Source organism: Lampetra fluviatilis, chromosome 76 (genome assembly GCF_964198595.1).
Source record: "Lampetra fluviatilis chromosome 76, kcLamFluv1.1, whole genome shotgun sequence".
Classification (NCBI taxonomy): domain Eukaryota; kingdom Metazoa; phylum Chordata; class Hyperoartia; order Petromyzontiformes; family Petromyzontidae; genus Lampetra; species Lampetra fluviatilis.
In genome coordinates this window covers 3,211,376-3,225,138 of record NC_136350.1, presented here as the reverse complement: position 1 = coordinate 3,225,138, position 13,763 = coordinate 3,211,376, and the positions used below count along the sequence as shown (strand labels likewise).

The 13,763-nt window shown below is 51.0% G+C and overlaps 1 protein-coding gene across 1 annotated transcript; it reads right to left on the bottom strand.

Moving 5' to 3' along the window:
* Nucleotides 1–357: 357 nt before the first annotated feature.
* On the bottom strand, nt 358–9,057 carry LOC144953408 (dual specificity tyrosine-phosphorylation-regulated kinase 2-like; the record flags this gene model as incomplete). Its single annotated transcript, XM_078883986.1, has 8 exons — nt 9,052–9,057; nt 7,177–7,308; nt 5,077–5,213; nt 3,927–4,073; nt 2,711–2,849; nt 2,280–2,355; nt 1,547–1,719; nt 358–405 (listed from the first exon to the last, which is right to left on the bottom strand). Coding segments are annotated over exons 1-8 (858 nt in total), but the record flags the coding sequence as incomplete, so codon positions are not given.
* Between the last annotated feature and the right edge of the window lie 4,706 nt (nt 9,058–13,763).

The window sequence follows — 13,763 nt, the reverse complement described above, 5'->3', positions numbered from 1 at the left end:
CTCACTCACCCACTCACTCACCCACCCACTCACTCACTCACCCACCCACTCACCTACCCACCCACCCGCTCACTCACACACCCACACACCCACCCACCCACCCGCTCACCTACCCACCCACCCGCTCACTCACACCCACCCACCCACTCACCCACCCACCCACCCGCTCACCTACCCACCCACCCGCTCACTCACACACCCACACACCCACTCACTCACCCACCCACCCGCTCACCTACCCACCCGCTCACCTACCCACCCACCCACTCACTCACCCACCCACCCACTCACCTACCCACCCACCCGCTCACTCACACACCAGCCTGCCCGAGCCTTCGACTCACCAAAGTAAAGTGTCTTGTTTGGGGCTTCGTCCACCATCTTTTTTGGGGGCATGTCCAGGATCTGCGCACGGTTTCAGACGAAGGCAAAAGGAGGGGTGGGGGGCGGTTACAGCCGGTGTAGCCTCAGCTGGCCCATTGGGGCAAGTGCCGTCTGTCAGCGGTGAGTAGTGGCGGAGGCAGCGCCTATTTGAGGCCGGAACTGCGTACAAAGACAACAATCCCCCCTTCCCCTCGTCTTGATTGCTTTTTCATTGCTTTCATGGCTTTATTTTGGTGATTTCGAAAAGTGTATTGGTTTAGCCATGTTTGTTTGTTGTAGTACAGAGTTAGACTGATGGCCTTAATCTAAGTTGTCTTATTGTTGTTGTTGTTTGACTTGCATCCCACTGGGATTTTTGCACACAGCGTTGGTGTACGGTGTTTTTTTCTGCAATGTTTTGCTGTCTTTTCTTGGATTTTCTGTTTGCGCTCAGTCACATAGTCACTTTAAGATGTTTTTTGTTCATGTTGTTTGTTTGTTGCGGTTGCACCCGATTCAAGAGCCGAATGGCTCACAGGGCTATACATAATAAATTAACTTGAACTTGAACTTGTCTTAGCCTTATCTGATTGCTGGGGCAAGTGCTGGTTAATCACAAGCAGCACCTACGAAGGCCAGCACTGTGTACATAGACAACAATCCGCCCCTCTCCTTATTAGCCTCATCTCATTGCTGGGCCAAGTGCTGTTAGGAGTGAGCAGCACCTACGAAGGCCAGCACTGTGTACATAGACAACAATCCGCCCCTCTCCTTATTAGCCTCATCTCATTGCTGGGCCAAGTGCTGTTAGGAGTAAGCTGCATCTATGAAGGCCAGCAACATTGTGCACATAGACAACAATCCCCTCCTCCCCGTATTAGCCGTATTTGACTGCTGGGGCAAGTGCTGGTAGCAGCGAGAAGCACCTTTGAAGGCCGGAACGGCACATGAGGGGGTGGGTGCCCAGCGCCACGCCCGGCCACCTTTGGCGTTTGTGGCCGTGAGAGAGAATCCAACTCCATGAGTATGGGTCTCTGTGGGTCTGTATGGTCTCTATGAGTCTCTGTGCAGACCAACAGACCCATACCCATAGAGACCTGCCGGCCCACCCACCATACCCACCGTACCCACCCACCATACCCACCCACCCACTAAACCCACCGTACCCACCCACAGCCCGTACCTCGACGCAGCAGGGCAGGTGTTCTTCGTAGGTCCGTGGATCAAAGAGATCCTTGCCGGTGGCCATCTCGGCCACGGTGCAGCCCAGGGCCCACATGTCCACAGCGCAGGTGACCTGGTAGCCCAGCAGCAGCTCCGGGGCCACGTAGGGCAACGTCCCGCCCACGGTTTGGGCTGCACAGCAACAACAACGACAACAACAACGACAACAACGACAACGAATATGAAGCAGAGGTCGCAAACGGGTTTTGATTCCTTACCCGTACCCGGCCGCACCAGGGTCGCAAACGGGTACCTGTAGCCGGCCGGGTATCGGGTAGGGTACGGGTATCGGGTACCCGATTGCGACCTCTGATATGAAGTAGTCCCTCCGTCAACAGCGACGTGGGTTGAACAGGTTTATTTTTCGGTCGGTCAAACACGTAGTCGGCTTCTGCGACCGATATGTCACGGCGAAGGTGAGTTTTTGGGTTGGACCGCGTACTCTGGCTTGCCCGCCTGATGATGACGCTCGGCTGTAAGCGCTCGAATTGTAAACGTCGTAGTGGGTTTACATCTCCAGCACACACCGGTTAGCGCTGTGCAAGTGGCAAATGGGCGCGTCCTGTTTACGTGACGCTGAACCTCACCGAGTGGCTGCGTCGGGTGGCGGCGGGTTCGACGACACAACGTTGACATTGACGCGAGTTAACCCTGAACAACAAAAAAAACTCCACGTTCGCAAAGCCACTCGCCTTCATGCTTCAGGTAGAAGCTGCAGCCGAAGTCGGTGACCCTCACTTTGCCGGCCGCGGTGAGCAGAATGTTGTCCTGGACAAAGGGGGAGGGACAGAGAAGGAATTCCACGCTGTGAGGTTACGGCAAGAGAGTGTCCAGCCGGCAGCGGGCCTATCACGCAAAGTGACGCATTGACACCCACACGGGCAGCGAGAGGTAGAGATAGAGGCACGCAGGGGGGTAAAAAAGCTACTTGGACTCGATTTGAAGCTTTCGTGACTGCAGGGATTCATCTTCTTGGTTCTTTCGGTAAAGTCACCACGTGGAAGGGAAGTAATAAACTAATAAAAATAAAACACAATAAAATAATTCTCACGACGTTTCGGCCTACAACGCAAGCAGTCGTCCTCAGGTGAGAGGGCGCGATGACCGCCCCCGCTCCGCTCACCGGCTTGATGTCCCCGTGGACGATGCCCCGTCGCTTGGCGTACAACAGGAAGTGGAGGATGGCCCTGGTGTACTCCCTCAAGCGCATCACGCAGATTCGCCCGACGCTCCCTTTGCTCATCACGTCGTTGAGGCTCTTCCTGGCACGACGACGACGACAACCACGACGACGATAATTGTTTTTTTACCCTTCTATCTGGCAACAAAACTGACACCTTTTTTTTTTACAAGGAGTCATGTTTGCATAGACCACAATACCTGCAGCCATAATGCAAACAAATAACATAACTCTGATAATATATGCACTGTCCTTGAAGTTGATTGGTCCACTCCCGAGACGGCTTTCTTTAGAGCCTAGTCCCCATTGGTGTTGGAGCAGATGACACCAGAAGGTGTTCAACTCAAACACAGTGCAATATCAGAGTATTGAGAGCTCGGGGTTAGCATTTACACTATGAGATCTCTTTTACCAGTGGCAAAATATAATAGTAGGTTTTTACCCTTTTAACTGGTACAAAACTGACACTGACCACAACACAACTACTTGTGTTGTGGTCATTGCAAACATGATGCCTTGAATAAAGGTGTCAGTTTTGTACCAGTTAAAAGGGTAAAAACCTACATTTAATTGATTTAACGAGGCGAGACATCTTTTGATGAATTGTTAACTATCTTTAAACTCATTAAATAAACTGCAAAAGAAGTTAATTTTGAAAGTTATTAAATAAAGCTATTGGGAAACAAATTAGAAAATTAATCATCCCCCCGCCACCCCACACACTTTGCGCAAGAGCACAGAATTGTGGTCACCACATCTGTGCCTCTATATAAGGAACGAAACAGGTGAAATGCTCCACAAAATCTGGCTGTCGCCTGATGAAGCTGGTTGTAATTACTGGCGAAACGCCGTACTCGGAGATTGTAAATGTTGTGGCTTGGCTCTCGAACACAACGTTGTGCTGTACCATTATACTACACTATACACTACACACTAGTGCTGTACTAGTAACGAATTGGTACGTTCTGTTTGCGTGACAACCCTTACTAGTTGGCTGTGTCGGATGGTGGCGGGTTTAACGACACAACATTTATACATTTACGTAATCCAACCCAAAAATACCTCTATATTGGTCGCGAAAGCCCTGCGTGTAAAACTCAATAAATGTGATGAATCGATAAATCTAGTTGCTTGGGTGGTGGGGGGGAGGTTCGCGTACTTCAAGAGCTCGACGACGAGGCAATTGTGTCCGCGGAATTTGAACGTGTCCAGGACCCGGATGACTCCGTAGAGATCATCGCTAGCCTTGCCCTGCAGCTCCTTGGCCACCTCCAGCTCCGTCATCTGGCGGGACGCTGTCGAGGGGCTGAACAGCGGGAGGGGGAAGGCCACGAAATCGACGGTGACTCTGTGTGGGTGACTCTGTGGGGGTCTCTGTGGGTGTCTCTGGGTAACTCTGTGGGTGTCTCTGTTGGTTACTCTGGGTCTCTGGGTCTGGGTGTTTCTGTGGGCCTCTCTGGGTCTTTAAGGGTCTCTAAGGGTTTGGGTGTCTATATGGGTCTCTAAGGGTCTGGGTATCTCTGTGGGTGTGTTTGTGGGTCTCTAAGGGTCTGGGTGTCTCTGTGGGTGTCTCTGTGGGTCTCTATGGGTCTGCTAGTTTTTAGCTTATACTTAGTAATAGTTGTAAGGCAGTTATTATTTTGTTAGTAAACTTTAGTTCATAGCAGTAGTCTGACGGCAGGTTATTATTTAGTGAGTTAGTTCATAGTAGTAAGTTCTACGGCAGTTATACATTTGTTAGTTCATAGTTAGCAGCAGTTTTACGGCAGTTAGTATTTTTTAGTTAATTAATATTTAACAGTAGTTTTATAGCAGTTAGTATTTTTTTAGTTAGTTCATATTTAACAGTAGTTTTATGGCAGTTAGTGTTATGGCAGTTAGTATTCTGTTAGTTTATAGTTAGCAGCAGTTTTATGGCAGTAAGATTTTGTTAGTTTGTAGTGAGCAGCAGTTTTATGGCAGTTAGTATTTTGTTAGTTCATATTTAGCAGCAGGTTTATGTCCGTATTTTGTTAATTTATAGTTAGCAGAAGTTTTAAGGCAGTTAGTATTCTGTTAGTTTATAGTTAGCAGCAGTTTTATGGCAGTAAGATTTTGTTAGTTTGTAGTGAGCAGCAGTTTCATGGCAGTTAGTATTTTGTTAGTTCATATTCAGCAGCAGGTTTATGTCCGTATTTTGTTAATTTATAGTTAGCAGAAGTTTTACGGCAGTTAGTATTTTGTCAACGAGTCCATAGTGAAAGTTTCACGGCGGTGCCTCCAATCGTTTGATGATTATTGTCCTAGAGCGCGGGCCACCGCGGACTCACCACAAGGGCAGCGACATCATCTTGACGGCCACGTGCGTTTTGGTTTTGTGGTCGAGGCACTGCAGCACCAGTCCCTGGCCTCCCTCGCCGATCAGCTTCTGCACCTCGTAGCGGTAGTGGAGCTGTTCCTTGCGGACCTGGGGAGGCGGAGGAGGAGGCAGGGACCGGTAGTCAGAGTCGTCGCGATCGGAGTGCCTGACGCTCAATGGTGGTGGCAGCAGCGGCAGTCGGGGCTTCCACGGCCACCATTTTCCACGGCCGCCATTTTCCACGGCCGCCATTTTCCACGGCCGCCATTTTCCACCATGGAGGTTTTTATTTGCTTGGGTGTTAGATTGCGGAGATGTTTAAATGTTTCGTTAAACTCGCCGAATGATTGACTTGAAGCTTTCGTGACTGCAGGAATTAATATATTTGGGTCTTTCGGTAAAGTCACGTAGGTTGGTTCAAAGAAAATAATAAAAATAACAGAAAACTACGACGTTTCGATCGCAACGCAAGCGGTCGTCTAACTGTTATTTTTACTATTTTCTTTGAACCTACCTACGTGACTTTAACGAAAGACCCAAGAATACCGAATGCCGTTTAAACTCGGGGGGATTGTTCGCCTTTTTGCGTTTATCCATCTAACCCTCAGTAGTAAGACACTGGGTAGTGAGACACTGGCGGTGAGAGACTGGCGGTGAGACACTGGTATTGAGACTAGGCCCTAACAAAGGCTGCTTTCTTTGGTGTAGACCAATCAGTATCAAAGGCAATGCCACATATTATCAGAGCATGTTTTTGTCTGCATGCTCACCGCAAGTATGTGTTTCGTTTCCAGAAAGGCTACAGCCTATTGCTACGCTGTTAAAGGCCCCACCACTGACCTGCTATGTAGTTCTTCTTTTTCAAGAGTGACCTGGCCATCACGAATCATTGCTCAACGAAGTGGGGCCTTATCATTACCACCGTGTGGAAATGTGTAGCGGAAGCCAATTGCTCTAAATGTGTGGTGACGTTGTTTCTAAATGTGGAAGAAGAAACAAGTATAACCCGTAAAAACAAAGTTTTTCACTATAAATCCTTTATATGCGTGGCGGCTAGAGTCCTCTCGTCCTCTGGCTTGAGATGGCTGCCACCTCTGGGTCAGATGATTGCATTGCACCATTAAGCAATTGGTAATTAAATATAATATTTTTGTCCTAAAAAGTGTAAAATTTTCACGAACATTAATTGTCACGCACAACGAGTCTGTGTGCAAAATGTCAGCTAGATTGGATCACGGGAAGTGGGTTAAAAAACGACCGAAAGATTTGCACGGTCGTAAGCGCGCAAGCGAACTTAATATAAAGGATTTTAAAACGGAGGACCTGGAAAAATCCACGCAACCACGGGCAGAGAGATAGAGACACAAACTCCAAATATGCAGCAGGCGTCAGGGTCGGTATCGAACCCACGACCTCCTGTATACAAGGCGAGGGAGTTAACATCTCCTGGCCATCACGGCCGACGTCGCTGTGAGTGGATTAGCGAAAGTTTGCTACATATGGTGCGAAATAACTTTAACACATACACAGAGACCCAGATCCTGAGAGACCCACAGACACCCAGACCAATAAAGACCCACACAGATCCTTAGACACCCACAGAGACCCCAGAAACCCGTAACAGAATCTTAACTGTCTGTGTTTGGTGGTGGTGGCAGATTTAACAATTACACATTTATACTCATGCCTTCTAACCCAACAAAAACCTCTGGGTGTCTAATGGTGTCTCTTTGGGTGCCTCTGTGGGTCTCAATGGGAGTGGGTCTCTGGGTGTCTCTGGTTCTCTGTGTGTGTCTCTTTGGGTCTCTATGGGTGTCTCTGTGGGTCTCTATGGGTGTCTCTGTGGGTCTCTATGGGTGTCTCTGTGGGTCTCTATGGGTGTCTCTGGTTCTATGTGGGTCTCTTTGGGTCTTTATGGGTGTCTCTGTGGGTCTCTATGGGTCTCTGTGTGTGTCTGTGGGTCTCTATGGGTGTCTCTGTGTCTCTGTGGGTCTCTGTGTGTGTCTCTGTGGGTCTCTATGGGTGTCTCTGTGGGTCTCTACGGGTGTCTCTGTGTCTCTGTGAGCCTCACAGGGATGTAGTTGTTGTTATCGTCGTCGTAGCCGTCGTTGTTGTTGCCGCCCCGGGGTTTGTCGACCTCGTCGACAGTGAAGAACCAGACTTGTTCCATGGCCGCCAGCTCCAGCTTTTGGCGATGACTCAACTGAGGCCCAAAAAAATTCAGGATCGCTGCACACGTGACAACAACAACAACTTTGAACTATTTCTGTTTTGTTTACATGCCAGGTAATGCCCCCGCTAGAGCTACATCGTCGTCATCATCACGTGGAAACTCTACTCAGACCCACAGAGACCCACAAAAATGCATTTTCGTATCGAACCATAGAGAAACACAGATACCCTTTGAGACCCATACTCACATAGATCAATAGAGACCCATACTCATATAGATCCATAGAGACCCATACTCATATAGATCCATAGAGACCCATACATAGATCCATAGAGACCCATACTCATAAAGATCCATAGAGACCCATACTCATAGAGATCCATAGAGACCCACAGAGATCCATGCTGATAAGAGACCCATACTAAAATTAAACTATATATTTTTTATTTTGGCAGGTAAGGCCCCACTGAAGTGGCTGATATTATCTTCATCACATGGAAATATATAGTGGCAGCCAAATACTGTATACCCATGCAACATGGCAATCATGACATTCCTCATGCAACATGGCCGCCCTAAAGACCCCCATGCAACATGGCCGCCGTGACATCCCCCACGTAACATGGCCATAGTGACGTCCCCCATGCAACATGGCCGTAGTGATGTACCCCATGCAACATGGCTGCCGTGACAGCCCCCATGCAAAATGGCCACAATGAAGTCCCCCATGCAAAATGGCTGCCACAAAGTCCCCTAAGCAACATGGCCGCCGTCAAGTCCCCCATGCAAAATGGCGGTAGTGACTTCCCCCCCCCCCATTCACCGTGGCCACGTTTGCTCTCACTGCTGTTCTCACCTCGAGGCGATTTGCTGCGGATGGGGCCGGTGCCGGCTGCGGACAGCGCGCTCCACGTGTTGACAGAGACTCCCTCCCTCCTCCTCGCTCCAGCTTGGCTCGTCTGCACGCACATACACACACAGACAATATTGGAGCATGCTCCTCTACACACACAGACTTCAAATAAACATATTCTTAGGTGTTTTCGGTAAAGTCACGTAGGTAAAAAAATTAAAATTAATAAAAGTAAAATAAAAATCACGACGTTTCGGAGGCAACACAAGCTTCCGTCTTAAGGTGGAACCGTCACAGCACGATAGCTGTATCAAGTGAGAGGAGCTTGTGTTGCCTCCGAAACGTCGTGATTTTTATTTTATTTTTATTTTACTTTTATTAATTTAAATATTTTACCTACGTGACTCTACCGAAAAAACCTAAGAATATGAATCCTTGCAGTCACGAAAGCTTCAAATCTAGATTCAAATAAACAGTAGGCGTCAGGGTCGGGGTCGAACCCACGACCTCCTGTATACCAAGTGAGATTGTTAACATCTCCTAGCCACCGTGGTGCCACACAGTCGTGTTCAGGCATCACAAACACTCACTACATCTCGCGGAGGATCGTTGCGCGGTTCGGTTCGCAAGTGCGAGTTGTAAGTCGACGTTGAACAAATATATATTTCATAGAAGCTCGTTCGTAAGTGAGGGTGGTGTTTGTAAGTGAGGGTGGTGTTGGTAAGTGAGGGTGGTGTTGGTAAGTGTGGGTGGTGTTGGTAAGTGAGGGTGGTGTTGGTAAGTGTGGATGGTGTTTGTAAGTGAGGGTGGTGTTGGTAAGTGAGGGTGGTGTTTGTAAGTGTGGATGGTGTTTGTAAGTGAGGGTGGTGTTCGTAAGTGCTGGTGGTGTTGGTAAGTCGAGAGTAGGGGCCCATGCGTACCTCCATGGTGTTGATGCTCAGAGTGGCTTCTCTCACGCAGCAGTCTCCAAGGTCTCTGTGAGGAAAGCTGTGGGAGGGGGGGAAGGGGGTGGAGATGGTGGAGAGAGTCACAACATGAACTCACATCCTCACCACGGACCCAGCCTCACCAATAACCCACAACAGGCAACCACACACTCACCACGAACCGCTATCCTCACCACGAACTCACATGGACTCACATCCGCACCATGGACCCAGCCTCTCCAATAACCCACAACACGCACCACAAACCCACAACACGCACCACGAACCCACAACATGGACCTACACACTCACCACGAACCCACAACACGCACCACGAACCCACAACACGGACCCACACACTCACCGCAAACTCACAACACGGACCCACAAACTCACCACGAACCCACAACACGGACCCACACACTCACCACGAACCCACAACAGGGACCCACACACTCACCACGAACCCACAACACGGACCCACACACTCACCTCGAACCCACAAAACGGACCCACAAACTCACCACGAGCCCACAACACAGACCCACACACTCACCTCGAACCCACAACACGGACCCACACACTCACCACGAACCCCAAACAGGGACCCACACACTCACGACGCACCCACACCCTCACCACGAAACCACAAAACTCACCACGAACCCACAACAGGCAACCACACACTCACCACGAATTCATAACACGAACTCACATGCTCACCACGAACCCACACACTCACCACGAACCCACAACAGGGACCCACACACTCACCACGCACCCACAACACGGACCCACAAACTCACCACGCACCCACAACACGCACCCACACACTCACTACGCACCCACATCCTCACCACAGACCCACAACACTCACCACAAAACCCACAACACTCACCACACACTCACCACGAACCCACAAAACTCACCTCGTCAAACGTTTCGCTCGGATGGCTTCAGCAGAAGTCGTTCGAAAGGCGACGATGACGAAGCTGCAGCAGCTGCAAGTGTCAGAAGCTGCCGTCTCCTTCACGCGCGTCAACAACTCTGAGGAAGCACGTGGCGATTGCGACGTCACCGGTGACGTCTCAGTGCGAGGGGCGTGACCACGCCCCCTTTAGACACGCCCCTCCGAGTGACGTAACAGCGCGCGACCACGCCCCCGGAAGTCACCTCCCGCCCCTCCTTTTTGGGCGCCCCCCCCCCCACCTCCATCCCCAGCTTCTACTTCCGCTTCCGGTCGGGGCGAATGGCGGGAAAAATCTGAAGCCTGCGTGGGCCTCCTCGAGGTCTACTCAGCCTGAAGATGTCTCCACGGGGCTCTGTGTGAGGTGAGTCTGTGGGTCTCTGTGTGTGTCTGTGTGAGGTGGGTCTCTGTGTGGTGAGTCTGTGGGTCTCTGTGTGGTGAGTCTGTGGGTCTCTGTGTGGTGAGTCTGTGGGTCTCTGTGTGGTGAGTCTGTGGGTCTCTGTGTGTGTCTGTGTGTGGTGAGTCTGTGTGTCTCTGTGTGGTGAGTCTGTGGGTATCTGTGTGGTGAATCTGTGGGTCTCTGTGTGGTGAGTCTGTGGGTCTCTGTGTGGTGAGTCTGTGGGTCTCTGTGTGAGGTGAGTCTGTGGGTCTCTGTGTGAGGTGAGTTTGTGGGTCTCTGTGTGGTGAGTCTGTGGGTCTCTGTGTGAGGTGAGTCTGTGGGTCTCTGTGTGAGGTGAGTCTGTGGGTCTCTGTGTGAGGTGAGTTTGTGGGTCTCTGTGTGGTGAGTCTGTGGGTCTCTGTGTGAGGTGAGTTTGTGGGTCTCTGTGTGAGGTGAGTCTGTGGGTCTCTGTGTGGTGAGTCTGTGGGTCTCTGTGTGGTGAGTCTGTGGGTCTCTGCGTGGTGAGTCTGTGCGTCTCTGTGTGATGAGTCTGTGGGTCTCTGTGTGGTGAGTCTGTGGGTCTCTGTGTGGTGAGTCTGTGGGTCTCTGTGTGGTGAGTCTGTGGGTCTCTGTGTGGTGAGTCTGTGGGTCTCTGTGTGGTGAGTCTGTGGGTCTCTGTGTGGTGAGTCTGTGGGTCTCTGTCTGAGGTGAGTCTGTGGGTCTCTGTGTGGTGAGTCTGTGGGTCTCTGTGTGGTGAGTCTGTGGGTCTCTGTGTGAGGTGAGTCTGTGGGTCTCTGTGTGGTGAGTCTGTGGGTGTCTGTGTGGTGAGTGTGTGGGTCTCTGTGTGTGTCTGTGTGAGGTGGGTCTCTGTGTGGTGAGTCTGTGGGTCTCTGTGTGGTGAGTCTGTGTGTATCTGTGTGAGGTGAGTCTGTGGGTCTCTGTGTGGTGAGTCTGTGGGTCTCTGTGTGGTGAGTCTGTGGGTCTCTGTGTGAGGTGAGTCTGTGGGTCTCTGTGTGGTGAGTCTGTGGGTGTCTGTGTGGTGAGTGTGTGGGTCTCTGTATGGTGAGTCTGTGGGTGTCTGTGTGGTGAGTCTGTGGGTCTCTGTGTGGTGAGTCTGTGGGTCTCTGTGTGAGGTGAGTCTGTGGATCTCTGTGTGTGGTGAGTCTGTGGATCTCTGTGTGAGGTGAGTCTGTGGGTCTCTGTGTGGTGAGTCTGTGCGTCTCTGTGTGGTGAGTCTGTGGGTCTCTGTGTGGTGAGTCTGTGGGTATCTGTGTGGTGAGTCTGTGGGTCTCTGTGTGTGGTGAGTCTGTGGGTCTCTGTGTGGTGAGTCTGTGGGTCTCTGTGTGGTGAGTCTGTGGGTCTCTGTGTGGTGAGTCTGTGGTTCTCTGTGTGTCTGTGTCTGGTTAGTCTGTGAGGTGAGTCTGTGTGATGAGTCTGTGGGTCTCTGTGTGGTGAGTCTGTGGGTCTCTGTGTGTGGTGAGTCTGTGGGTCTCTGTGTGGTGAGTCTGTGGGTCTCTGTGTGGTGAGTCTGTGGGTCTCTGTGTGATGAGTGTGTGAGTCTCTGTGGTGAGTGTGTGGGTCTCTGTGTGGTGAGTCTGAGACTCTGTGGGTGTCTCTACATTTCCACACGATGATGATGATGATGTTATCAACCACTTAGTTGAGCTTCTATCATTTGTAATAGCCAGCGCTACATAGCTCCTTACCTGGTAACATTTAAATCATTTAGTTTAGTATCTTTGTGGCTCTCTGTGTGTGTCTCTCTGGGTGTCTGTGGGTCTCTATGTATATCTATGGATCTGTGTGTCTCTATGGGTATCTATGTATTTCTATGGGTCTTTGTCTTTACGATTATCTGTGTATTTATATGGGTTTCTATGTATCTCTATGAGTCTCTATGCATTACTATGGGTCTCTGTGTCTCTATGGGTCTCTGTGTATCTTTTTGGGTCTCTATGTAACACTCTGGGTCTCTATGGGTCTCTGCGTTTCCCTGGATATCTGTGTGTCTCTATCGGTCTCCATGTATCTCTATGGGTCTCTATGTATCATTATGGGTATCTGTGTGTCTCTATCGGTCTCTATGTATCTCTATGGGTCTCTGTGTCTCTATGTATCACTATGGGCCTTTATGTATCTCTATGGGTCGCTAAGGGTCTCTATGTATCACTAGGCTAGGTGCAGGAGGAGGAGGTCACGGGACAGACCCAGCAGGTGCCATGGGTTGACTGCTGTGCCAGGCTAGGTGCAGGAGGAGGAGGTCACGGGACAGACCCAGCAGGTGCCATGGGTTGACTGCTGTGCCAGGCTAGGTGCAGGAGGAGGAGGTCACGGGACAGACCCAGCAGGTGCCATGGGTTGACTGCTGTGCCAGGCTAGGTGCAGGAGGAGGTCACAGGACAGACCCAGCAGGTGCCATGGGTTGACTGCTGTGCCAGGCTAGGTGCAGGAGGAGGAGGTCACGGGACAGACCCAGCAGGTGCCATGGGTTGACTGCTGTGCCAGGCTAGGTGCAGGAGGAGGAGGTCACGGGACAGACCCAGCAGGTGCCATGGGTTGACTGCTGTGCCAGGCTAGGTGCAGGAGGTCACGGGACAGACCCAGCAGGTGCCATGGGTTGACTGCTGTGCCAGGTTAGGTGCAGGAGGTCACAGGACAAACCCAGCAGGTGCCATGGGTTGACTGCTGTGCCAGGCTAGGTGCAGGAGGAGGAGGTCACGTGACAGACCCAGCAGGTGCCATGGGTTGACTGCTGTGCCAGGCTAGGTGCAGGAGGAGGTCACGGGACAGACCCAGCAGGTGCCATGGGTTGACTGCTGTGCCAGGCTAGGTGCAGGAGGAGGAGGTCACGTGACAGACCCAGCAGGTGCCATGGGTTGACTGCTGTGCCAGGCTAGGTGCAGGAGGAGGCCACGTGACAGATCCAGCAGGTGCCATGGGTTGACTGCTGTGCCAGGCTAGGTGCAGGAGGAGGAGGTCACGTGACAGACCCAGCAGGTGCCATGGGTTGACTGCTGTGCCAGGCTAGGTGCAGGAGGAGGAGGTCAGGTGACAGACCCAGCAGGTGCCATGGGTTGACTGCTGTGCCAGGCTAGGTGCAGGAGGAGGAGGTCACGTGACAGACCCAGCAGGTGCCATGGGTTGACTGCTGTGCCAGGCTAGGTGCAGGAGGAGGTCACGGGACAGACCCAGCAGGTGCCATGGGTTGACTGCTGTGCCAGGCTAGGTGCAGGAGGAGGTCACGGACACAATTGCAACGTTCTGTTGAGTCCGCTTATTTATTAGCAACAACAATCGATAAACAAACAATGGTCTAGATGTATATGTACACATTATTACATTATAACTTTATCTTATCTC